The sequence below is a fragment of the Gallus gallus genome, chromosome 1 (genome assembly GCF_016699485.2).
Source record: "Gallus gallus isolate bGalGal1 chromosome 1, bGalGal1.mat.broiler.GRCg7b, whole genome shotgun sequence".
In the NCBI taxonomy this organism is placed as follows: domain Eukaryota; kingdom Metazoa; phylum Chordata; class Aves; order Galliformes; family Phasianidae; genus Gallus; species Gallus gallus.
Window position 1 is genome coordinate 26,919,598 of NC_052532.1, and position 27,823 is coordinate 26,947,420.

Here is a 27,823-nt window from a genome sequence, read left to right on the forward strand (position 1 = left end):
GAGCAAGGGAACAAACTGTCCAATTCTACAGGTAGATATACAGTTTTCCAGATCACAGATCCACTCATGCTTTGATAACGTACCCTACAATTCTGAGTTCAGAGGTTCTGGGCTGTGGGCGGTAGTGTTGATCCCACAGCAGTAAGTTAGGCATTCTCCAAATGCTTCCATCCCTTTTCTGTCCCTCCAGTACTTCCTGATAATATACCACACACAGAGGACTGACGCATGCTTTTCTTCTTAATTCTGTGCTTCCCCAAATCCTGCACAACTTAAAGTGGATGGAGCATTAACCACTGTGTAGGCTGCTCTTAGAGCAAAAACTCCCCAGCAGCTATCAGTTCAATCTCCTCTTTTTACACTGACTTAATGTTTTTATGTGGCCTGCATATAAAACTGGAAGCATTACAGCAAGCTAAGATAGGGCCACAGCACTGAGCCTCCTTTCTACTGCGGATTTAGCTTCTTGTGAATATGAAATGGGATCACCTGTACAAGACACCGATTTCCAGATGTCTTCCAAATGAAAGTGAAATTAGTACACACTAGGAACACTAGTGGTTTTTTTTTTAATTAATATGTCCTATTTTGTTGTATAGCAGTTGAAAAATTTTAAGAAAAACCTAACTAAAAATAACTAAATCTCCACACTTCTCTATCCCTTCTTACTGCCATCATCAGTGGCAAGTTTTAATTCCCTTACACGATGTAAGTGGGGTGGGTGGGGAGAAGCCCACAGTATTTTGACAGTAAGACATAAAAAGCCACAGTAGCACATAAAGCTTGCGATGGAAGAACCAAAGTGGACTGCAGTTCTTTAAGCACTTAGACTGCAACACCTGGAAAAGCCAGGCCTTCACTCAACACACACAGCCCACCTGCACAGCTCACAGTAAGGTTAGAAAGGGATGCCTTTGCAGTCGATATCCAAGAAAAGCTTTGGTCTGAACAGTTATTTCATCTTCATAATTGCGCCTTCAATTAGAAGTTTATCGGAAGAGCAGAACGATGCCGTACTCTGACTGGACAAGTAATAATCCTTATGGCAGGACAGACAGAGCTGATGGAACTGCCACACAGCCCACAGGGTGAGGCGGTGCATCTCACCGAATTCTCATAGGGATGAAACCCTGACCCTGCCCAAGTCCGTGTGATTTGTCACTGATTTAATTGTAACCGCAATTAACTTCTTAGCGTTTATGAAAGTCCTCAGAGAGCACAATTAGCTGCTGTTAGCGAAGCCGAACAGGCTAGCAGCTGCACGACAGATGTCCCTGCTATGAGCTTGGGGGTGTTCGACCTATCCTGTTCATAGCTGTGCGCTGAAGAGCACCTCAGAGCGGGAGGCCCCGCGACGACTCCGGGCGCCGCGGACTCCATTTCCCAGCATGCCGCGAGGCGGAGGGCGGCGCATGCGCGTTGTCCCGTAGCGTCCGGCTCACACCTCCCTCGGCCGGGCTGCGCGCGGCGGAGCAGCGGTACCGCCATGGAGGCCGCTCCCCGGTCCCGGCCTCGGCCCGGCGGGGCTGCCGCTTCTCCGCCGCCACCCCCACCCCCACCGCCCCCGGAGCAGGAGCGGAAGCTGGAGCAGGAGAAGCTCTCGGGGGTGGTGAAGAGCGTCCACCGACGGCTGCGCAAGAAGTACCGCGAAGGTAACCGCGGGGAGGGGGCCGCCCCCTCCGCGCCGCCCGGGCCGGGCCGCCCTGTTCACCTCCGCGGGCGGCGGAGCGGCGGGGGCCGCGGGACGGCCGGGCCGAGGCCGCCGCCGAAGGGGGCGTGACGGGGTGGGGGGGGCGGCTCGGAGCGGCTCCGCGGCCGCTTCCTGCTCCGGCTGCGGGCGGGGGGTGGCGGGGGTCTCCCGGGACTGTTGGCGGCGGACCCCTCCCCGCGGGGCGCTCCTCCCGCAGCGCCGTCCTTGGGATGCGCGGGGGGGCGGGGGGAGCGCTCCTGGTTCCCGATGGGCTGCGCCGGCGATGGACTGCGGGCAGGTGAGCGGCGCCGTTCGGTGCCGGCGGTTCCGTGGAGACGCTTCGCCACGGGGATCCATCTCCGAACTGCGGGGGTCTGCGGGAATGAGGAGAGCGGGTCGGGAGTCGGAGAGATGGACGGTGAGCTGGGAAGGCTTTGTTAATCTGCTCCTTTCTTCAGCCGGGGCACTGAGTGAAAGAGTTGGGACAAGCTTTGTGAAATAGATCGCTTTGTGTTCTTAAAGATCTAGCTGGCCATCAGTGTGAGGTTCTTCTGGGTGGTACTGAAGTGCTTAAAACATGACAGAAATGGTTTAGCATAAGTGCCAGAGTTGAGGATTATTATTTTTTTTCCTGGCTGGAATTTGTAGCCTTTTCACAGAATCATAGGATGGCTTGGGTTGGAAGGCACCTCAAGGATCATCAAGCTCCAACCCCCCCCGCCACAGGCAGGGCTGCTCAGGTTGATGGCAATGATCTGTTTAACACAGATTAGCAAAAAAAATCATCCATTCATTCCATTAGTGAGCCCACAGCTCTTCGGTGGCCTGGCAAACAGCTGCTTCTGTGCCTCCAGGAGGACACGAGTAAAATCGGAACTCTTGATACTCTAAACGCAAGTTCTGGCAGCCCCTCCGTGTCTTCCCATGACACATTTGTTAAAGAAACAAGGTTGAACTGCTTTCTGGACTTGGAATCCCCACACAAGCAGCCTGTCTGTGGGATATGGGCACAGATAACTACCTATGGAGGCACTGATCAAGAGTCATTGTTTGTTTTGGCCTTAGCGTGAGCCAAAGCCAAAGGAAGGATCTCCCGTGTTTGCCTGATGTTTGGTTGAAGGAACACAGTGTGTTTAAACAGTCAGATCCTGGCAGAGGAATCTGGCTATCAGCAGGTCACATTTCTGTTAGTGTGGAGCGTATGTAGATTAAAAAAGACAAACATTGGCACTATTAACTTCAAGAAATGTGAGCAGTCTCTGTATCAACTGAATTGCTTTAGATGGAACCCTGAATTATATGGAAATCAGTGTAAGCATACTTTTCAGCAGAGGGCAGGTTGTTATGCAAAGTTGCTTTATCTTCAGTTCACTGTCATAGGTTGAAGGAAAAAGTAATACCTTGATTTACTTTGTAGGTCCTGTAAATTGTAAGTTACTGAGAACTTTACAGTAATTTTCTAATCACTCTAATTTAGCAACATTGTGAATATTTTCATAGAGAGGGTGTAGAAAACAAATAGTTAACCGTATCACATCTACACAGCAGGGAAGCATCCATGGGTTTTGTACTTAGTCAGTAATATACAAGTTGCCTGTGATTGATGGGAACGGTACTTGATGCATTAGGTTATTTCAAGTTGAGGATTCCGTTTGTGGAAGGAAGTTCTGAGTCTTTCTCCTCACATTCCTCTCTGCTTCAAGCAGACGTGAGAATTTCCTTCTGAAATTCCTTCAGTATCATTCTCAAACCACGATCCTGGGATGCTCTTGACCTCTGAAGCATCTTCTCCTCTTTCTTGTATTGTAATACAGAGCTTGACAAGTACATTACTGTGACAGAATCAAAGCTGCCTGTTTGCTAAGGAAGTAAAAAAAATGACTAAATAATCTGCAATCTCTTGGTAACATTTGAATTAGAAGTGAGTGTGCGAAAAAGCCAAGGTCAAAAACAAAGAAAACCCACCAAAAATGAACGAACAAAACTCATCCTTGGTTATGTACTTATATTTCATCGTGCAGGTAAAGCCTCTTGCTTCCACAGTGCAGTACATCTGCCTCCGTACAGAGCAATAGCAGAGCTGTTTGCATTATTCCAGTCTTGTATTGGGTTTTTTGTTGTTGTTTTAATTAATACTGCTTCTCACATTTACTGGAGTTCTATGCAGCTAATTTTCATTTCATCTAAGTAAGCCAACAGTATTAGAATTGCTGTTGTGTGGACTTTGGTGCTTTATCTGTACTAATTTGTTGGAGGGAAAATAAAAGCATGTTGAATATCTTTCTGAAGGATATACAACGATGTTGCATAGGGTGAATAGGTGGAGGGAAGCACCTGATATTGTGATACGATTGTAAGTTACCATGCCAGAAGTGTTGAAGGAGGATACATGCATCCTTGAGACATAGAGAGGTTTGTTGGTAGAAATGATACTGCCTAGATTTTAATAGCTGATTTCTTTGAGAATTCACTTGCCTTGCTGCTATTAGCAAGGCCTGTATTGTAATGGGCAGTCCCAGAAGGTAGGACGGTTTATCACCTGTCTTGCTTATGGTCAGCACAGTTGCTGGTTTTATTTACCGCAATAGTTCTCTCTTTCTTTTCTTGGAAGATGCAAAACTTACAGCAACGTGCTTCAAAACTGCAAGCTAACGCTTCTCTAAAGAAGTCACATACTTGTCCAAGTGCAAAAGCAGTATTTTTTAACAAGCAATTCATCACAACTGGTTTTTTTTTTTCCCCAAGTTCTGAGGAATCAGTAGAGGAAAGTTCAGTCAGCGTCACGTCATCTCAAAGGCTAGGCAGTCTTTTCATAATGAAAAGCCACGAACTCCTGAAATCATAGAGTCATAGAATGGCCTGGGTTGAAAAGGACCACAGTGATCATGTAGTTTCAATCCCCCTGCTATGTGCAGGGTTGCCAACCACCAGACCAGGCTGCCCAGAGCCACATCCAGCCTGGCATTGAATGCTTTCAGGGATGGGGCATCCACAACCTCCTTGGGCAACCTGTTCCAGTGCGTCACTGCCCTCTAAGTGAAAAACTTCCTCTTCATATCTAACCTAAACCTCCCCTGTCTCAGTTTAAAACCATTTCCCCTTGTCCTATGAAATCTGTTGAAACCGAATCTTACTGTGACAATATGATGTCATGGTCCATGCCAGTGTATTTATGACAAGCATTTACCGTGTTTGAAATGGATCAGCTTAAATTCTTTTCTGTGCTAAGCGAATGTGTCAACTAAATTAGCTAATCATTAAAAAGTTGTGTCAGACTCCTTTAAGGCAGTGATAGACACGGCCAGAACCTGTCTGGTGGTTCCTAAAAATACACGTCGTTCTTTGGGTTAGCCTCTAAGCATTGTCTGCCTAAAGAAAACATTCTCAAGTGAGAACAAGCACACTGAGGTGGAAGGTGTTCACTTAGGAATCTGTCTCATTAGCATAGAGAATCCACGTGTTTGTCTGGAGTTCTGCTTCTGTTTCCTATCCAAATGGATTAGTTGAATCTTAATTACTTCACACACCGGAGTGAAATCCAAAAGCTGAGACAGCAGCTCTCAGGTGCTTAGCTATTTGCTTACAGGAAACTCTGGAGTTCCAAGTACTTGACATAAGTAAGCACTTGGGAAGTACAAAAATTAGGGCTTGGGTTGTTGTTATTTAGTTGTTAGTTTGTTTGAAACCCAAATTTGGAAAAGTCTGACAGTTGGGAGGATTAGAGTTGCTCATGGTTCTGTTGCTTGGTACCACAGGTGACCCAAAGTTTGCAAGGTTTTCCAGTGTGCACCTTTCTGGTACCTGCAGCCCTGTGTTGGTTGCAGTGTGGTGATGCCTGTCAGGCCTCACAGACAGGCTTGGTAGAGCAGATTGAGTGGTTTATCAGGAACCAAACATGATCTATTGAGCATGTGCAATGTAATATTAGCTTGTTTGTTTCCAGTTGCTTATAATAACCAAGCAGGGTTAATTTTTACTGTGGTATAAAAATCCCTTCTTCATACAGAGACAACATTTTCTTTCTATTCCTTTTGTAGTCACGCAGACCTCTATTTATCAAGTAAACATTTTCTGTACAGCATGACCCTCAGTTATGGAGTTATATATATATGTCTGGGAAGGTGTTTTGCAGTGGCCTACCTCTCCCTGGAAACCCTACGCTTAGTACAAGTGGAAAAACATTGAGGGATCTGTAAAGGGGTTTTAGGAAATATTTTGCCGTGTGCTCACCGATGTTGTATTAATGCTGTACTTCATATCTGAATCATAAAAAAGTGATACTGTTTGCTGACAGAAAACTCAGAAGGTCTTTTAGAACCACGTTGTGCAATAGTAAGGACGTTGAGTATGTAAGTAGTTGAGACATTGACGTGAGAAGTGTTGTGTAGAAGTCAGTTGCTTTATGATCTTTTCCTCTCATGTTTTTCATGAAAAAACCTTGAGAAAGCTTAAATTCTTCCCATGTCACTATTTCGAAATGTTTCCTGTTTCACATTTTTCACAGGGCAGGAAAACTGTCACTGAGCTCTACATGATATGTTAACAGCTGTTACTCCTTTTTTTGATGAAAACTTAAAACTGATTTACTGGAGAAATGTATGCATAAAGCGTGATCTCTGATCTCCATTCATCTTTCCCCACTTGCATTAATTTGCTGGAAGAGAGAAACATTTGGGGATACTTTTATTACATTTTCAAACAATGAACTAAGTGCCATTTCATTAGAAATTAAAAATGGATGCTATTTTATGATGCAGGTGGGAAAATACCATTGTCTTTACAGCTTGTATGCCACAGTTTGAGTGAAAGTTTTATTAGAAATCTCGTAATATTTTACAGGATGATGGGGGCATTTAATAAAATCACTGGTGCCATTTAGCTAGCCCACAGGTTTTGGATGCCCACTGGCTACAGCACAGACTTGAATCCACCAAACAAACAGCTGTATGTGACCTCCCTCTCAGCTCCTTTTATCGCTTTTGCAGGGAAAACAATGTTCCTGATGCACGTTCAGCACGGTGAAATCTGTACCTCTGCCTCAGCTGCTTCAGGTTTTTGTCCCCATGTTTACACAAATCTTCCAAAATCAGTTTCATGTGAATGTGTTTATCTCATTGGTGGTGGTAAGTGCTGCATGTAGTCGGTCCCTCAGTCAGGTTTGGGGAAGAGAGAGGGCCAGTCAACACCTGGGGGCAGTAATTGCTTCAACCATTGCTAATGGGCTCCCCACATCTGTGTGACAGCCATCAGTCCTTAAAGTGATTCATGGTGGATTGGAGACACTAATCATTCTTCAGGGTGATGAAAGCTGACCCTAAATAGCAAATGGAACATATCCTGGAAGTCTATTTAGTGTGAAGATGCAGATATTAGATTCACACGTACAACTTTTACCAATTGCAGCTTTCTATATCTGACCTTGTCAAGTATCTATATAGATGTCAATATATGTTAATATATAAGTGTACGTGGGTGTGAATATGTATAAAAATATATATATGGGCTTGCAATATTTTTGCACTGTAAAATAAGATTTTATTGTGAGACATTTCAGGTGAATCCTAAGAAATGTAAAGCAAACACTAGTCAGAGAAGACAGAAATATTGGCTTTATTTGCTTGAACTTTGCCCAAGTTGAAGTTCGCACTCTGTATTCAGACGTGTAAAACTGGTCAGCAGCGAAGCAGAAATACCAAACATCTTTCATGTGTTGTTTCAGTAAGACAGATGTTAGTAGGTCTCTGGTTTGGCTTGTATACACTGCGAGTTTTAAATAGCAGAGTGTTAGCTAATATTCCTTGTGTAATTAATCACTGCCACAGCATCCAGATATCTATTAATGCAACTGAATTTCAACTGACGGGTTACTGTTAATAAAGAAATATTATCACATAAAGTATTCATAGGAATTTGATTTCTGCTTTAGCCCAGCACACAGCATAGGGTTTCCTTCCCCGTGTACTGATAGGCATGTTGTAGAGGCTTGTTTACTGCATCCAGCAAATAAGTGAGAGGCAGTCTTAGGAGGCTAAAAATGAGATGGATTTTTTTCATTCCACAGTGCACTGGCATCAACAACAGCAAAAAGGAAAGCAGGAAGATCTTGCTTGCTAGCAACAGCCATGGCTAGCAGCCCATCAGCTGAAGTTAGCCAGAGTTGTCATGGGTGCTTGTAAATGTGGGCATAGGTTCCTTTTCAACAGTGAGCAATTCACAGAGCTTTAGTAACACAGTTGGACAAATATGAACGTGTCACTTTTGTTTCTTTCATTGTTAGTCAGTGTGTTAAGCTATTTTTTTTATTCTTCCATAGAAGCCTAAAGTGTGCTCAGGAAGGCATTGAGCCATCAAATAGATGCAGTCCCCACCCCCTTTTCATCTTTTGCCATTACCAATTTGTATTATCATGCAGGTAGCCAGGAGTTCAAACCCTTATTTTGACTTCTCTTTGTTACAGCTACTTTTAAATTTGGAAAATTGTAACTTACAAAAGAACATAATAGCTGTGTAATTGCAGTCTTCCTCGAGTCCTAACAAAGTATTTCTTCTGGGGAGTAAGGGAGATTATGATCTAATACCACATTGCATCTACTTCAATCTTAAGTGCATAGTTCCAGATAAATTTAGGGATATTAGATCTAGTTTGGTGACAGGCAAAGTATCTTGCATTTGTTTTGAGGTAGTGCAGTCATCTCTATCTGGCAGCAAGGGAATTAAGGAAAAGCATAATGACGAGAGTTGTCTCCTGGGTGCAGGTTGTACGCTTAACTCCATGTGACTTAGCTGTTTTATTACTTGCTGAAGGAAAATGAATCAGATCAGTTGTTATCCAATGCTCAAATGAAAAATACCATTTTTAGTGAAGCTGAGCTGTTCGGTTTTTTTTTTTTTTTTACTTAAAAACAGTGTTTAAAATACATTTGATTTGATAGGTTCTGTCGGAAGTCTTAGTCGAAGAACGACTTATTAATTTTCCTATTCATTTAATGTACCCCAAATGACAGTTGTATTTAACATTCTTTAAAGAATAATCTTCTAAAGTTTAACAAAACCAAACAATGAATCTAGGATGGAAGAAAGCAGGATTTTGTTTTAGGAAGCAGACCCTTTGGAGAGAGGAGTTAGTGTGGCATCAAGACTGCCAGCCTTGGTCTTCTCCTGCTGTACTGGAGGCCTTTAGTTCTTATAATACAGTGTGGAATGAGGGGTGTTCCATCTGAGTTGGTAGAATTTTTCAGTACTAAAAATGTCTTTAGCTGCCAGAACTTAACAGCTAACGTTACCTGTCTGTTGCTGTTCCCCAAAATTAAAACTATCTTGCAATAAGGGTCATTTAAAAATAACATCTACGTGACTAACTTGTTCTTTGAGGCAGGTTTCAGTGACAGGTGATTGCTCTGTGGTTGAGTTTGGTGGTGTGATTGACTATTCTGTGTGCACTATTAACGTTAGTGGAAGTTATTTTGAGGGATTCATGTATTCTAAGTAAATATCACTGGATTTTTGGTTTTGTTGTAGAAAATGATGTGCTGTGGAGAACCTATGAGTTGGTCAGTTCTTTCTCTACTGACTGGTAGACGTGTTAGAAAGAGGTTTGGTTTTTTGGTTTTAAAGTAGTTAACCTTCAAGGTGAAGAGCAGGCAGTGTATTTTCTAGGCAGTTTTGGAGAGAGAGGATAGCAGGCTTTTAAATAATTTTAAAATGATCATAGAATCTCATAGAATCATAGAACCTCAAGGTTGGAAAGGACCTATAAGATCATCTAGTCCAACCATCAACGATGTGACTGTAATGACTTGATAGGTGTGTGTTTCACACCTATGTGGTGTGCCAGTCTTATAAATAAGATATTTTTCAAGTTGGATTTTAGCGTAGCTGGTTCCTCTGTAGAGTTCTGAGATGTCTCTGAAGAGTGAATACCCAATACGGGTTTAAAATTGCATAAAAGATAATGTTCAAGTGCATTCATAGTAAGGCTGTCAGGGAGCCTTAAACTTTATATGATGGTGTGGTCATGAGAATTTGACATGAAAAGCTGAACGCACAAAACCAAATGTTAACTTTAAGATGTGATCAAAGACTGTATAGTTTGTTTTAATCCTTCAGATTAGCTACCACACATTTTATTTAATTTGCAGCCTTAGTGATGGCCTAACAGAAGATGTTACTTTAGTAAGCATTGGCTTTGCTGTGGAACCTTTCTGCATGTTTTACTATCTCTTTGGTTACACAAATAAATATTTAACTGCACTAGAGTTACCGCGGTATCTGTATGTGGATTATAACATATTCTTTGTGAAATAGAGTACACAGCTCTGCTGCTTTCTGGGTACCAGTTGAAGTTGCAAGACCTCCTGTAGTCACTCCCTGAGAGTCTGTCAACAGATAGGAGCCATTACGAGCATGTTCGGCATGGACAGTATTGGACCATGATTCTGGATTTCGTGTTCCTGTATGGCTATCTAATGCCCTTGTCTGTGCTTTCTCTAAACTCACATTGGAGAGGAATGTGGAAAACATGCTAAAATAACTCACAGCCGTGGTTCTTGCTTAAGAGAAATTGGACCTCAAATGCTTCATAGAAAGTTGCTGTGCAATTCCGTCAGTCTCTTAAGAAAACCTTTTATCTGCAGTTGTTTGAGAAAAGGGCGGACAAGTGGTCATTGTATCACACCCAGCACTGACGGAGGGTCAGCAGCAGGTGCTTAGACAAGACTATGAGAAGTGCTGCACAGGTATTACCACACACTTGCTTACCATTGTGTCTTTCAGTGTTTTTCGTGGCCTATGAACTCCAGAATTAGAAGTGGCATCTTTGAAGTTTTTCATGAATTTTCTTCCCTTCGTTTTCCAAGCTCCATGAACTTTAAGCTTAATTATGCATTTTGTGGGGTTTTTTTTGTTTTGTTTTGCTTTGCTTTGAAGCTGCCCTTTTATGCTTTTCTGAATGCCTCCTCATCTTAGAACAAGAAAGCATTGTTTTATATTTAACTTTCCTACGTCACTCATGGTCATGTGGAAATCTGTCCTCTTGTGCTTTCATCCACCTTTTTCCTGTGTCTGTTGAGGTGTTCCTCAAACAGAAACTGGGCTATGTCTGTCCTATGTTGCTGTTTACTGTACTTCTGGATCTGTTTGGGTAGAAGATAACCAACCAGAAGTGCATGTGGAAGTGGCTTTGTGTAGGATGTGTGATGGAATTATTTTGTGTTTGTTTTCTCTTTAATTTTTGCTCTGTGTGTCTTTTCTAATGGTCTGCGTCGTTCCTTTTTTCTTTTCAGCTCAGTGCCAAAAAGCTGTTACTGCCATAGGCAATTTTGTTGTAACTCAGAGTTCTTATCCTGGGGTGCAAATAGCTCCAGATCTGCTGCTGTGTATCTGAATTTCAGATTCAGTATCTGTGGACTGTTTTGCCCTTCATTCATCCCTCAGAAAGGTGAACATCCTCAGCTTTGCTCAGAAGGAGATTAAAGGAGTTGGTGTCAGGAGGCACTGCTGCTGCGCTGTAAGAAAGGATGGGTTGGCTAAAAGTACTTCATCTTTGCACTTTTCTTCCCCATCCATTTTATTTCTGGATTTTTAAGAAAAAGTGATACTGGGAAATGGAACTGTTGACTAGGAATAAACCAAACAAAGTGAAATGAATGAAAGAAGAACAGTGCTAATCTGGTATTTTTTTTATTGGTGATATTTTTCTCTCTGAATGTTTACTTGTTTACTTCTTTCTATCTAGCCTGCATGTTCCTCAAACAAAATTCCAGCAAGTGCATGTCTGTCAAGTGTTTTACAGCTGTGGGGCTCATGCAGTAACATTCAGAGTGTGTGGCAGAAGAACTATGAAACTATATCTAAATTGCATCACAGTTAAATAGCTATTGAGAATACACTTTAAGCTTAGCTAGTGCTTTCTGTCTTTATACAGTCTGCATAGGTTCAGCATTTCTGTTGTGAGAAACGGAAGCAAAGCTTGTGCTTATTTTGCCCTCTTTGCTGGTAGGTTACTGTCTATGCCATTTCTTGCTCTCTTTCATCAGTAGAATTTGGTGTGTCCTGTGTGATCACTTCCACATGAGGCTTTCTGGACAGCTTTGGCAAAGTGAGCCCTAAGTTCCATCAGAAGCCCCAACAGGGCTGTCTCCAATGTGCATTCCTCAGGCGTGCCCTGTGCTGGTGGGCAGCTGGGGACCATACTTATGCCTTCTGGTGTAAAGCATGTCTCCCTGAACTTGGATCGCTTGGGAAGTACAAAAGGATACTGTTCAAATATAATACTGCACTTATTTGTCCAGTCTAACAGCTTTCTCATGTGTTTGTCTCACAGCAAGCAGAATACGTGATTTCTTGCTTAGCTTCCTTGTTGTGTTAAAACTAAAATAGTATCATGTCCACTCCCTGGCCTTCCATCCTGATTGCTGTCTCATGCAAGGCAATGTAAACACCTCATTGAAACATGACTCATTTTGATGATTGCAGATGATTATTTTTGAAAAGCAAATAGTTGTGACATCCCTAAACCAAGCTTACAGAGGCAATAACTTAGATCGCTGGTTAAAGTCTTCTAAGTCTTCTGTCTCTCGTACCCAGTCTTGCTGTAACTGGAGGACAGATGGGGTAAGCAGCCATTATTACTGTTTTGCACGCATGCAAAAAGAAAAAGTTGCCATGGAAAGAAATCTGTTACTACTAATTAAAATGAAGCACATCAAAGGGATTCTCATGAATGAGTTAGAAATACCTTACTGATATGAGAAGGACAAGTTATACCATAAGCTACTTTCAGGCTTTAGCAGATGTTATAGTCAGCTGTGATTGATGCACTTTGTAAGTATTTCTTTGTCATATTAAGGGGCCACAAGACTGGTTCTGAAACCATGCTGTTAAGTATTTTGTTGACAGAGTCAAATCTCAGAGCATAGCTTTGCTTTTAATAACTTGCTGTTAGCTGTATCAACGTGAGCATACAAAATCAATGCATAATCTCTAGCCTGCAGATGTATATAAATCTATACCAGATGTGTGCACACGTTTGTGATTAAGAAACACAAAAGGAATTAGTGAAGATCCTACCAGGGAGTAATGCATCTTTCTTTCTTATGGCAGAAGAGTCTTCAGTGAAGTATACCAAAGGTTTTCATGCTGTAGAAACCATAGTAGGAGTAGTAGTTTGCACCTCTAGCATTCACCTTGTTTTTGTTTGGCAGTACATTATGTAAAGCAAGCTAGAAGAAGTAGATACTTCCCTACAGAAGTGGGAAAATCATCATGTTTAATTACTTAAAAGTGTTAGAATTTAACCTGCAAGACTTTTTTAGCGAGATGAGGAACATGAAAATAAAGCTTAGTGGAAATTGGCAGACAGATTTGTCTGATTTTTTTTTTCCACTGTAATTGGTTTGATTCTTCAGTACTGTCACATAGAAGTTGATTTATTGATACTGACTACATAGGCAGATATCAGTGAAGGCTTGAATTCCTTTTCCAGTCTATCCAAAGAAGTCTGTAGTCTTGATTAAACTTTCATTTGAGCATTTTTCCGTGTAATATCATCCAGAGTACTTGCTGCTAACATGAATGCAGCTAGGAGGCCTTTCAGTCTTTCATTTCTAAAAATGTTTGTCATGTTCAATACCCGTCCACAGAAACCTGAAAGCAGAACTTCCCAGTAACTTTACTTTCACAGAACAAGTTAAACAAAGTCAGTGTACTGAGAATATTGCTAGCTTCTCAAGTATGTGATAGTCCCTTCTGCAAAGCCTTGATGAAGTATTGTGTTTGACTAGAGAAAGGGGACCTCATTTTGTTAAATGCAGGTAAAGTAATCTCTTACAGCATTATGTAACTTCTTTAATTGGAAGATGGGGATTTTGCCATGGAGATAATGAGACACGTTCTATCTAATGTGCAGTGTTTTTTTTTTATTGTTGTTTTGCTCAGTGGGAGACTTTGATAAAATCTGGCGTGAACACTGTGAGGATGAGGAAACTCTGTGTGAATATGCTGTGGCAATGAAAAACCTTGCAGATAATCACTGGGCAAAAACTTGTGAAGGGGAAGGCCGAATTGAATGGTGTTGCAGGTAAGTCCTAATGTCTTTGAAAGATGTGGTTGCACGTTTCTGTTTGTAATTCTTTATAATACAGATTTTTTTTATCTGCTAATTTTTAACATTTGTTCTATAAAATGTTAATGATGTATTGGTTCCTAAAACAAATACTTTCTTACTGTTCCAACTTATAATCTGTAAATCCATAATGAAGTAGTTTCTTCTAAAATTAGATTATTTTTTTTAAAGCAGCTTCAGCAAACAACTTCCCTTTCTTCACGTGCTGAAGCTGCAAGTAAATTTAAGAAGTAATGCTATATGCGTTTGTCTGAATCTAAACTGAACTAATGCAATGAGTGTAGCTGAACAGGGTTTGGATTTGACTTGTAATGTTGACACGTAAGTACGTGGATTTTAAACTTCTTGCATGCCCTAATAGTAAAATCCTGGATTGAGTTCAGCTAAACTATTTCAATCCTTGAGGAAACTGAGGTCTAAATTAGGATAAGTGTTAGTCACTCAGGATTCCTGCAGACAGTTGGCATCTGAGGCATACTGTGAAAACCTGTACAGCAGAATAAAATAAAATACTGTTGAAATCTTATCTCAAAAATAATTTATGCACGATCCTGCCTGTAGGGATGTCTTTAGACAGAGGAAGATGGTGATGTAAGTCTAAGAGTAAGGTCTTTGCATATCCAGACGTTTAGAAAAACTTCAAATTTCTCATCATGATATGAAAGTTCTTTTAATCAATCCAACCTTGAGGAAGTATACCAACTACATGTAATAAAGTCTTTGTAGGTATCTGTTAGACTGTTTTTAAAATGTCCAAGCATCCACCTACCACCAATATTGTCCACTAAGCTATGGCCCGAAGTACTACATCTGCCCTTTCCTTAACCACCTCCAGGGATGGTGACTCCACTACCTCCCTGGGCAACCTGTTCCAGTGCCTAACTGCTCTTTCTGAGAAGAAAGTCTTCTCAGTATTCAACCTGAACCTCCCCAAGCGCAACTTGAGGCTGTTCCCTCTAGTCCTATCGCTCATTATGCGAGAGAAGAGGCTGACCCCAGCCTCACCACAACCTCCTTTTAGGCAGCTGTAGAGAGCAGTAAGGTCTCAATTGAGTCTCCTCTTCTTCAGACTAAACAGTACCAGTTCCCTCAACTACTCTCTATAATACTTGTGCTGCAGACCATGCACAAGCTTTGTTGCCTTTCTCTGGACATTCTATAAAGCCTTGATGTCTTTCTTGTAGTGAAAGGCCCAAAACCGAGCACAGCATTCAGGGTGCAGCCTTACCAGAGCTGAGTACAGGGGGATGATCACCTCCCTGCTTCTGCTGGCTGCACTGTTTCTGATAAAAGCCAGGATACTGTCAGCCTTCAGAACTGACTCCCAAGGGACCCTCCCTACCAGTGTCCTGAACAGTTCAAAGTCTGCCTGCAGAAGTCCAAGATAGCAGTTTTGCTGACCCTTTTCCTGACTTCACCAATGTCACGGACTTATATCTAGGGATTGAGAACTCTACTGTTTTGTGATTGCTCTGCCCAAGACAGCTCCCAGTTGATTCTTTAGCTTAAGTAAGCGTTGTTAAGTGTTTCTTACAGGCCCTTTCTTGGGCATGTTTTGTGTAACCTTGTGCCACTTGCAGAAGAGGTGAATCAGTTTGAAAAAACTGTACTCAAAACTGGATGAAGTGCTACACTGGCCTTGTCAGAGATGAATAAAGTGGAAAAAATAACTGTTGAGATTGTAATAAACTCTTGTTATGCAGTTGACCTTGTTGGGTGGGTTTCTGTTTATTGTTTTCTTTGTTTGTTTGTTTTGTGTTGATGTGCCTTTGATTTATGCTCACTTGTGATCCACAACTGCCAGTTTTTTTACAGGTTTTCTCAGTTGCTAGGTATTTGTGCTATTCATTACTTCTGTGCAAACTTTGACCTTCGTACTTCTCTTTTTCTAAGTTATACTCCCTTAAATTATACCGAATTCTAATACTGGGTCTTCTTACATCTTTTTCTGTCCAACTTGTCATCATTTGCAGAGCAGTTAAGAGAAGTAGTGACTGTTCTCATGTTCTTGTTATCTATGCAAATACTAATTTTACTAGACTGATTCCCAGGGAACACTGCTTGATATTTTTTACAACTTGATTGTTAATTGCTATGAGAAATTTCATTGGGAAAAAAAAAAGTTGTCTTTTTTATTTTTTTAAAAGCAATTTCAGCTAAATAGTATAGAATTCCCTTAGCTTGTGGCAGGCTTGTTTTGTTCCCTGGATAATGTTCCATGTTGGCAACAGTCCTGTGTACTGAGGTTTATTGGCTCTCTCATTGTTTGTTTGTTGGGTGTTTTTTTTTTTTTTTTTTTTTTTTTTGAGGTGGGGTGGTTTTATATTAGTTCCTGCAAGATTTACAGAGTAAACAAATAAATATCCAATTTGGGGCTGGGAGCATGACCTCATGCACAGAATAGAATCCACCTGATAGAAGACACTAAAATGCGCTCAGTGTGAAGCTTCAAGTGCAGATCTTTTCTGCCTGCAACATTCAGAGGCCAGGAGATTCTCATCAGTTAAAAATATATATAAAAAAAAAAAAGGTTACTTCTTCCTTTTGTGGAAACGGAGGCCTGAATGGCTAAATATGAGAACACTGCAGATCAACTTTGTCTTCTGCATTTTCTTTGTTCCTTGTCAACAGCCAGGAGGTGTGCCACACAGATGGCAGGCCCCATTGTCCTTACTCCTCCTTGTGTCTAGCTGCTTAATTGCATGCAAGAGAACTTCACTTGTGTGAAACTTCATTGAAAGCTTTTGTTGAGTGCTTTAACTGAGTGTCACCATGGCAGCAGGAAGGTAGCTGATGTGTTAAATGAAGTTTCATTTGAGGGTGGAATGCTGGAAATACTTGGGAACCACTTGTGTATCTGTGTTGAAGAAAGGATAGGTCAGACTTTTGTTTTCCTTTTATGGAAGATCTTTTAAGACGTGATACTAGCTGGGGAAAAAAAGACTTTTTTGATCTCTCATTTTTTCTTGTATTCTTGCATAACCAAGCACCCAGTAAAGTAAATCAGAGAATATGGAATTACTTATTTTCAGGGTCGAGAGTAAGTTTCCTGCAGAGTTCTCCTTGTGAAAAGGTGTATCTTGCTATTTAGTTGAACATACTGGGAAAACAGATCTCGTGATGTTAATTCTTAAAACAGATGAAAAAAACCTTCTCTTTTACTTCATTACTTTTTTATTTAGATGACACACGTGCAGATTCTAGAAAACATTAAAGCTAAAGCTCTAAGTGGCAGACTGTGCTGTTGACCATATGCCATGTTGTACAGAGTGTTTAATTTTTGTTTCAGGGCAGTAGGATACAATTTTTAGCATGGGAAGAGAGGACTTAAAGCCTTGTTCCCTTCCAGATGCGGTTTAGTTAAACCTCAGTGGTGTTGTAGATAGCCTGGACCACGCTCAGCTGTCTTTCCCTTTCTTTTGTTTATATTTTCAGAAAATTGAATGCAGAGTCGCAAGTGATGTTTGGAAATGTACACCTGTTTCATGTAATTTCTATTTCAACGCAGAGCTTAAACCAAAGTGGGCTGGATAAGATTGTTTACTCTAGTTGTCCTAACTTCTCATTGTTGCTGGCGTAGGTAGCCTGGTGAACCTTTGTATGGACAATGAATGCCAGCCTGTTCTGGTTCTAGTTAGAACAAAATAAGCTAGACCAGCTGATTTGCTTCTTTCTGTTGCTTTTGCATCAGTGTTACAACTTGTGTTGACTTGGCTGTTCTTTTTTTTTTTTATATAATGAAAAAACAGAATCTGCAGTTCTAACCAGCTTGAAATAGCTATTGTGGCAAAACATTATCTAAACTTGCTTTTTTTAAAAAAAGCCTTCAGAGAGTTTCCAGTACACTGAAGAAGTATGGTCTTGGTCAGTTTACTGTTAGGGGAGTGTAGAACTGTTTGGAGAAAAAAGCAGAGAATGGATGTTAGAAGCTTATCTTATATATTTGTTTTACTGAGAAAGGGCTCTGTAAGTCTGTCCCTGAATCTGTTACTAATTAATATTTTCATTAGCAATCTACTAGAATACAGTCTGTTTATTAAATTTGCAAATGAGACCAAGCAAGGAAAAATTTACATTCTAAGGGTTGGACTGAAATTAACAATGGTATTAACTGTACTATATACTATCAACTATACAGACACAGGCTAGGAACTAATTGGTTATTTGTCAGTCCCTTAGAAAAGCGTTTGTAGGGAGCCTACAAACAGGAGGGGAGTCAACTCTTTACAGAGGTAGATAGTAGCAGAAGAAGGGGAAATGGTTTTAAGTTGAAAGAGGGAAGATTTAGGTTGGATATCAGGGGGAAGTTCTTTACCAAGGGAGTGGTGAGGTGCTGGAACAGGCTGCCCAGAGAGGTTGTGGATGCCCCATCCCTGGAGGTGTTCCAAGGCCAGGTTGGATGGGGCCCTGGGCAGCCTTGTCTGGTATTAGATATGGAGGTTGGTGGCCCTGCATGTGTCAGGGGCATTGGAATCTGATGATCCTTGTGGTCCCTTCCAACCCAAGCCATTCTACGATTCTGTAGCAAACCACAAGCTGAATATGAAACAATCTCAGGATACTTTTCCAAAAAAGACAAACATCTTGGAGTATCTTAATGAGGTTATCCACAAAATATCTGAAATACTTCGTTTAGCTTTTCTCTTAATTAAACTATCACTTTGTTCCCTTCATTTAAAAAACAACAACAAAAGAAGGTAAAGAAAAGTTCAGGGATCTTATATTTATTTTCCACAAAAGCCATGTTTTTTCCTAGAGTCTGGAGCTGTCCGGTCAAATGGAGTAAAGTGTAGGAGATCCTTTTACAGGATCTTTGAGGGTAACTGTACACAGTCTGTTTGGGATTGGAGGACAGAATAAATGAATGTTTACAGTCCCCACAGTGCTATTTTAGAGCTTTCTTGATGAATGCAGTTAGTTGAGAAATTCCCTTTCAATGGGATTAGAAAGGAGGTGGGCTAAGGAGAAGGAGGGAAACTATTTAAAGTAGAAAAAGGATCTAATGTTCATTGTGCGTGTTTGTATGGTAACTTTTATTTTTTCCTTCTAAGTAATGCTTTGTTCTGACAACTGTATCTGTTCGTTAAATGTTAGAACTAATTAGAGCTTTGATTATATGATGACTGCTGACTATTTTCAAGTTCTTGGAATCATTTGGTAATGAAGGGTGTTGACTCTGTAAGCTGGTTTGTGGTGGGAGGATAGATACAACACAGTTGTAACATCTGATTCCAGACCTACTTGTGTTTTGCAAAAGAATAAGTCTCAAATCTCTAGAACTAAAACCAAGCATGAAAAATAGATGTGAATTAATCATATGCAAGCTTCTCGCATTGAACTTTAAAAACTTATAGTACTTGGTACTGTAGTATTTGCTGAATGTATAATTCCCTTAACCTAAATCTGGACACTCTTGATAATAGCAGAATGCTTTCCAGTCCTCCCTCATGATTAATGCCTCCAAGGGAAAGTTGAAAACTTTCATTTCCTTGATTTACTTCAGAATAGAGTGGGGGAGATTAAACCTGTAGAGGAGTTCATGCTGCTTTTTTTTTTTCAGGCCAACAGTTCCTTCAGCTGACTTTAGGAAACTAGAATTTCCTTCAGCTCTGAAGGGAAGTGTGTTGTTTCGCTATACCCTCGCTGAACTTCATCTTCAGTATTAGATTCTGGTTAATAAATACGGTGAGGAATGTAAATCAGACTTGCTCTTTCCTCTTCTGCTTTTTAAAGAGAAGGATTGTGTCAGTTCTTGACCTGCAAAACTGTCTACTTGAAACTCTTGATCATTCATAAAAGCTATCAGAGATTGCTTTTTTTGTCAAGATGAAAGGTGACCAGCATTAATTTAGTAGCTGGTTATTACTTTGCAAGAAGAACTAATTGCTGATTCTTTGATGTTGTTAAAATTTAATATGATATTTCTTTGGCAATTGAGAATTTGAAACCCCTCCCCCCTATTATTTTTATATGGTATTGAAGCACTCGTAGTTTTGGTTAGTGTATTCTACAGGGAAGCTTCTCTTTCTTAGCTTAAGTCTATTATCAAACAATATATGCAGGAGATAAGTGTTCATACTGGCTTTTACCGAGGGTTTCTTTAAGTGTCCAGACCAAATGGCAGGAGAGTTTGGGTGGGAGCAGACTATTCATCTTGAAAAGCAGCCTGTCATTTAAGATACGAAGAATGGGGGAAAAAAGTTCAACTGAGGAAGTATCTAGAATTTTTTTCGTAAGACATGAGCTGCAAACGTCGCCTGTCTCTGCCAGTAAACTTGAACAGTTTATAACTGAAATGTTTATTTTTGTTGTTTGTGTAAACTGTAGCAAGTGTAAGCTCAGGTAGCATTTGAATTGCAAAATTCTTCGTAAGCAAGTCTGTTAATTGCAGAGCTAATACATCACCAGAGTGGAAGCTTAAACGTCAGAGACGTTTGCCACAAATTGCATTGTGGCAGCTCTCAAAATTATAAAATAAACTACTTAATTGTATTTCTCTTTGTAGATAATAAGGGGATGCTCTGTTCGTTATTTGAGACCGTTGTTAAATATAGCCTTATATAGCTGCATACTCAAAAGCAGTGTGATCGATGATGGGGGGTTTAATAAACATAAGTGTGTGGCTACATCAGCAAGTTACCATGGGGGTAAACTGCTGAGTGTGTTGCCTTTTATTAGGTACTGAGCAGTAAATGCCCATCTGATCACTGCTACCCCATCACACGTGTGAGGTCTGCTTTAAATGGATAGTGCATAATCTTGAGATGAAGGTCCTCAGTGGTTATAAAGTACCATCTAACCTGTTTGGGTTTTTTGTTTGCTTGTTTGGATGGTTGGATTTGGTATTTTTTGCTTCTTTGTGTTTTACCCAATCTTTAGTAAATCTTGTGCTTCTGGCCTCTCTTGTCTGCCAGTGAAAATCCAGAAGATGTTTCTCATCATGATTGTCTTTAATAGTGTCTTATGGCATCAGAACTTAATTGACATGAGAGGGAGGAGTAAAATAATTGGGAAGAATACTGAATTACAGCAGTACCAACAGTGAGGCAGAAATGGCTTCTTCACAGTGACAGAAGGAGTTAGGCTGCATTTTAAAAGTAGATGGTTCTCATTCACAAGAGCTCATCTGTGTGTTAAGCTGGGCAACGTAACAGCTTCTAGCAAGTGGAAATAGTTGATAGCATCATTAATTGAGGAGCAAAAAGAATACATTTCCTCCCAAAGTACTGAGCTGCTTGATTTGTTCTGACTTACCTGTCGATGTTGGTTGCTGTATGGCGTTATTTAACCAGAATGTTTCAGAAGGGATAATAGGAAAAAAGACTTCCAAGTAAAACTAAAGGCACTGAGCGAGACGCTAAGAAAGTGGTAAGGTAGCTGTAACAGTGTGAGGAGAGGGGTTTGTGTTTTCTTTCACTAAATGACACTTAACTAAATTATGAAAGACATCTCTAAACTCATCATATGCTTATGAACAAATAATTTTATATGGCATAAAACACAACTTTTTTTAGCAGTAATTAACAGTAACTAACAGTAATGCAAGAGTTTTTCTGGGGTTCTGTTTTGTTTCTATTTTTTTTGTTCTTCAGGTTTTTTTTCTTGCTTAGTTAAATTACAGACTTTAACTTTGTTAATTTTAGAATCATTGTCTTTCTGTATGTGGAATTTCTAACAGACATGGTATGATTTCACAGTTTATGGATTTGGGAGTATTGTAGCATAGGCTGCTGTTACTGCTTCTGTGTGATCTTGCTCAATACTGCTAAGATATGGATCTTATTTCTTTTTCCATCTAGCTTCTCTTTCATCTGAAAATAGCTTTGGTTACCGAAGAATTGTAACTATAAACTTGTTGATTATTAATATATTTTTTTACTGTGTTTATTTCTCACAGGGCTGTGTTTTCTACCCTAAGGTTACTGCCTACATCTTAAACTTTACTTATTTAGTGTGAGAATACATAAGGCCTGCTCAGGCAGGTAAAACTTGCTCATGCTTTGATTTTGTTAGACACAGGGCAGTTTTGATCTTGAGGCCATACTTGTATGTCAGCACAGGAGTCTGTCCAGCAGAACTTAATTCTTTACCTCACAGCAAAAATGATACACGAATAACATGCTTTTGCAATTATGCATTTACAGATCCAAAGTGGTCGTTTCCTGACTGTTTGGAATAATGTGGTTTCTATCTGTACCTGTTTGATGATATATGTTTATAAAAACTTAACAATAATGACACTTTCTTTTGTTTTTTCCTTCACATCATGAGTGATGGAGAGGCTGGGTGTATTTGGTGCCTATAATATCATCCACACTTAGATCAGGGCTGTGTATTTCAAGACCTCATCTCTATTTGTGATTTTTAAGGCAGTTTTTATACCAACATATCCTTTCTGAATCTGGAATGTGAAATAAAACAATATAGGATGCTATTAAACTAAGTTTGAATTTGTGTCCTGAAATGTTACCTTCAAACCTCTGCAGCATTTTTTTTTTTAACAAAAATTGAATGTGTTTCAGGAAAGTATCATAAAAATGCTTTGCGAAAACAAAAACAGTATTTGTTCAAATTATGTTAAACTTCCATGCAGATGCTTGGCTGGTGCATCTAATTAAAATACTTTTTTGTACAGGGTGAGTCAGGCTTTTGATTTCACAGCAGTAAATTGTTTCCAATTCTAGTTCTGTCCAAAACAGTTGAGCTATTCTCTGGAACATCATGGTTGTGTCTCATAATGCTGAATACTGGTTGAAGTATCCAAGTGCAATTTAACTTTTTTTTTTATTCCTTCTTCATTCGTTCTAAACTCGTCAAACTTTCTGATAAATACGACTGATTATTTTATTCCAATTCCTATTAGCAAAATACTTAAGTGGAATAAAAAATGAAAGCTAAAATAAGTCTCCTGCAATAATACAGCTACTGAAGATATGTTATTAAAAAGGAAAAAAAAAAAGCAGACTCAAAATGAGAAACAAGTATAATTAACTTAGCCCATAAGCCTACGTTATTTTCTTTCCCCCCCCCCGCATTCCTTAAGTAGTCTGCAAGACATGCATGTTTCAAAAGCCCCTGTATTTGTAATTAATATCCTTCTGTGCATGTATGCAAGCATGCCTTAATAGATAACTGTAGTGCTTAAGTGTCAGCTGTCATTTACCCTCAGTTAATGTTCTCTTCTTGCTCTGGAAGTCTATACAGATAAGCTAATTTGAATTTGTTTACGTAACTCTGTCTTATAGCCTAATTTGGGGGGAAAAAAAACACTCCTTGACTTGAAGTGTGTCTTTTGGGCGTCACATTTTTCCTAAAACTGATTTCCCAAAGATGCAGTAAAACTCAGATGTATTGAAAAGCTTATAGAACTTGTATCTCTTAATCCTCTGTCTTGTGTCCTATCTTATTGTAATGACCAAAAATACCATTCCATTTCTCTGGGGGATCTTTGTCTTTTCAGTGTATGCCGGGAATATTTTCAGAATGGAGGGAAAAGAAAAGCACTTGAGAAAGATGAAAAGAGAGCACTTCTTGCTTCTAAGAGCACTCCAGCCTTAAATGCTTCCCAGCCTCCCAAGATCGAAGACCCCTTACCAAACTTTGGCTTGACAAATCATGAAGCTATAACAGAAGAGTAAGTTCTATTTGTTTTCCAGGCTTTGCTTTTTTCTTGTTGAGACTTACTTGGAATTTTTTTCATTATAATGTTAGATTGATCTGATGCATTCTTTTTTTTTTTAGTAGTAAAGTTGTTGGATTTTCTTGTAAATATATCCGTGTTTCAAGAATAATTGAACCATAGTATACGTTTAAGTTTTGGTGGATGCCATAAAGATTGCTTAAGAATGACAACTTAGTCATCATCGTTTAAGTGTTAGAGTAATTTCACTTCTGTATGTCATTACTGTGCAGTGCAATTTATATTAAAGCTTGAGGTGAAATAAAGCAGATGTTAATTAAGTTAGAATCTAATGGCTGTTCAGTATTGTTGAAAAGTCAATTGCTTTTGTAAGTACTAAGTGCCAAATGTAAATAACGGAGTACTTAAAACTTTCTGTTCATAAATAATTGCGGAGAAACTCTTGAATCCAATTATACACTTCAAAAGCAATTTTGAATTATAACACTTAATTTTAAATATGGTAGCTTTCTGATGACTGGCTCTGCAGAAGTTGAGTATTCTTGAGGTATTTCTCTAACACGGTTTTAATTTTGTTTTTTGATTTTTCACTCAAGTAAGAATTTTATTTTTGGCATTCGTTAGTAGCTTTTTTTTTTCCACTTACAGTCCCACCCTCTTTTTTTCTCTAAATTGTATGGGTCATGTTTTTGGCTACTTCACATGTGATGAGGATAATTCATTGCAAGTATAATGGAATAAAGAATGCACATTTTTGTTAAAAGTTATAAACATAACTTTCTTCATGCTCTTCATAGAGCAGTTCTAACAACTGTCAGCAGTGGTTTGTTCTGTTCTGTGAAGAGTTTCTCATTATGATAGTGTGTCTTTTGTAAGCAGCACTTAAGCTTTAAGTTAGACATAGTATTAGTTACTAGCATGTTACTCATGCTACTTGCAGATGTCTGCCCTTACCAGATGGCATCTTTTGTGGCTTCTCATGTTGCAAAAGGTTGTGGTTTCTCACTTGCAAACGGCATGAAGATCTCAAATGCTTAAATGTTTGAATAGTTTAAAACACTGACCCCAGTGTTGTTCTGTGTTCTGAGCAACCAAGAAGATATTTCCAAAATGAAAGTAGTGGCTTCCCCTAAGTAGCTCTTTCTTACCCTCTCTTCACAGCATTCATTTTGCTAACTCAGCCTAAACATGAATACATGTTTTTAATAAAAGCTACCAAGCACTTTGATACAAAGGGTTGATGAGATATTAATTCCTCATACCATCTCAAAAATGCTAGCATTTGGTAACACAAAATGTTTCTGTTACTACAAATGGCAGATTGGTACTGATTTGTTTAAATCAGTAGGTTTGATCATACACTACTTGAAGTTGACCCATTTTCAAGTGTGAGGTCTTACTGTGATAAAGCACGAGCTCTCTCTCTGCTTGTGCTTTATCTTCATACTTTGTACAGGATTTATAATGGCCATTACAGGGCCAATTCACAAGCTTCATCTTCTTACCAGAAATCTGTAGTCTTATCTTTGGATTTAATCTGAGTGTACAGAAGGTATTTAATACAGAACTTTTTATTTCTTAACTTAAAAAGTATTTATCAATACCATGACCTATTTTCCATCATCTTTCTCAAGACTTGAAAATACATATCTGACAAATACAGGATTCTTAATATTTCCTGGAGTAGGCAACACATGATGGTAAGGTTTTTAGTAGTTATACAGACCTTATAGCAACAAGGCCTAGCTGTTATAACTTAGCGCCTGTAAAAGTCAAACACTGTACCATGAGGCAAAGAAGAAACAATCTTATCAGAATGAAAACAAACTGTTGATGAAGTGAAGCATACTTTCCTCTTGAAATGCTGTTGTATCACATCTATACTAAATCAGTTAGAGACGTGTTTGAGTCTTGGGGCATGGGATATGGAGGAGCTTGCACTCCTGCCAGGTGAAATAGCGTCATTCCATTCTGGTCATGTAATGCTATGAATAAGATCTATAAGTTCAGGAGTGAGGGATTTTCTATAGATAGAACAAAGCCTGTTTGCAAGACTGAAGCTGGTGGATCTCGCAGAAATAACTAATGTGAACACAGAGATGAAAGTGAAAAAGAACTGGAAGGTAATGTATTGTCCACAGTACTTTCTCACATCCAGGAACACATCTTATGGCATTGTATCTTCACATGTGAAGCTGCACTTCGAAGTGGTTCACTCTTGCAAGATGAAAGTGAATGTTATCTGCTGTTTGTTCTGCTTAAGTATTGTTTCTCTTCTTTTTCCCTCAGGTTAAACAGTCTTGATTTTTATCCTTTATGGTATAGATTCTTCTCAGGTGTTAGGTGGTATCTTAAAAGACAGTCAAACTATTGTTCCTCCTTTTCTAATGTATTTTAGCAAGCTGGTCCTTCCTGTGGGGTGCCTTTATGTGTGGATGTTACTGAAAACTTTGAGACATGCCTGTGTTGCCACTCAGAGCCAGTTTGTATAGCTTTGTTCTGCTCTTCTGGCAATAGCGTAGGACCTCTGAATTTTCATTCTTCTTACATCCATGGATAAATTGTAGCTTAATAATCAAAAGCTGCAAACTAGGAGTCTGGCCCTTGAAGTATTAATGTTTTCTTTTTCTGCCTATGTATAACGCATTAGAAAGCCGTGTATTCAGAAAATCATAAGGGTTGGAAAGGGACCTCTGGAGATCTATTCCAACCCTCTGCTAAAGCAGGATCCCTAGAGTAGGTTACACAGGAAAGTGTCTGTGTGGGTCTTGAATAACTCCAAAGAAGGAAATTCCAAAACCTCTCGGAGTTCAAGATGTGCTCAGAGATTACCTACAGTGCAGTGTACTTCTCTTGCTTTTAGTGTTAGTTGCCTTGACTGAAAATCATTAGGAAATGAGTTTGAAGGGTGATTATCAATGAATTTAGCGAGACTGTCTTTGTAACAGTAATTGGATCAGTGACTGTCACCTAGATGACAGTTATGTTCTTACTGAGGAATCTGACTTGAGAGCTGCCATGCTGAAAGAAGCAGATGTCTGAGCCACTGAAGAACTAAACAATTATTTAAAGCACCTAACTAGGATCCTGTTCTCATTTATAACTGGCAGCTTAAGAACTGCTAATAAGCAATTCTGAGGGACAGTGAAACCTGACAAGCAGCAGGAAAGTTGAAACTTGAGTATGTGAATCTGCTACTTTTTCAGATCCCAAAGTATATTTGCATTGATTTTGGAGTCTGGTAGTCTTATCAGAGTAAAAGAGATAATGCCTGTTAGAGTGAAAGAAGTGTGTTGCCTGGTTATGTGTCTTGGATCTGTTGTCCACTGGTGTAGAAGGGAGTTTCTGGCTTCTGCTCAGCTTGGAATCCAGAGGTGTAGTTTTGCAAAGTGTGCCTTAATGCTGTCAGACATAGTTTGAGGTGTGCACCCTCCTCACTGAGTCAGAAGCAACACTGCAGCCAAGATTGCAAGTCTTATAAGAGAAGGAAACTGAATAACTGTGGTGTTGGTTTTTTTTTTCACTCTAACATAGATGCAGTGGCATTCTCCCCACTTAGAGAATTCTGTGTTATGTTACTTAATTTTAATCTGTTCAGGTATTTAATGTCACCCTTTAGATGGAAAATTCTAAGATTGCTAGAGGCTGTTTCTCTTTTTTCTTAAATGGGAAGTCCTTCTGTGCTAGACTACAGAGCCAGAGTCTCTCTTTTGTTTACTGTCATCTCATGTGTCTCCAGTTCTTTTGCTGTCACCTTCAGAACGCATGCATGTACACTGATGTGTGTTTGAATGAAAAAGTCTGCCATTAGTGTCTGCATCTGCAAGACAAGGACCACTGTTCTGAGAAGTTATATATAACCTTACACAGAAAAAGACACTACTTTACTTCAGCCTTCTGTAACTTACTACCATGAGGATCTAAATGGTCCCCTGTATGACTCAATGGGATGCACAGATTACATAATGACAAAATCTTCATTCAAAATTCATCATCTTCATTCTGAAGTCTCACTCAATACTGACTGTGTTACAGGGTGGCTTGGTAATGCCTGCAATTTTAACTGACGTAGAGGTAGTTGTTGCACTCTTTGCCTTGGTGGTACAGGTAGTTTGAAAGAAGTAATCCCTAGTTATCTAATATATATAAACAAAGTCTTTAAGGTTGGTGTTACTATTACGCTGAAGACAACAAGGGTTCTTCGCCTGTTTCTTCAACATCTTCTCTGCAGTGGATCATTGAGAGTTAAGGAGGAGTTTTAGGAAGAACACAATAAATTTGGAGTGAACCTCAAGTAGTCATCCATTCTCAAAAATATTAGCTAAAATAAAAGAACACTTTAAGAGATTTTGCAAGGAATATCTAAATGTTT

General features: G+C 39.6%; 1 protein-coding gene across 5 annotated transcripts in view; it reads left to right on the forward strand.

The window, feature by feature from the left end:
* The first annotated feature begins 1,451 nt into the window (after positions 1–1,451).
* BMT2 (base methyltransferase of 25S rRNA 2 homolog) overlaps positions 1,452–27,823 on the forward strand; it is a 33,868-nt gene continuing 7,496 nt past the window's right edge. Inside the window, exons 1-3 of one of the 5 annotated variants that reach the window (NM_001030734.2) lie at positions 1,452–1,652; positions 13,625–13,766; positions 23,272–23,445. In NM_001030734.2, the coding sequence (NP_001025905.1) occupies positions 1,487–1,652; positions 13,625–13,766; positions 23,272–23,445 (482 nt within the window). In that variant the 5' untranslated portion in view covers positions 1,452–1,486. Of the gene's footprint in view, positions 2,109–7,701; positions 12,302–13,388; positions 13,501–13,624; positions 13,767–23,271; positions 23,446–27,823 lie in introns of those variants that run through there. The other 4 variants (XM_046937829.1, XM_046937831.1, XM_046937833.1 and 1 more) reach the window with 4 other exon arrangements.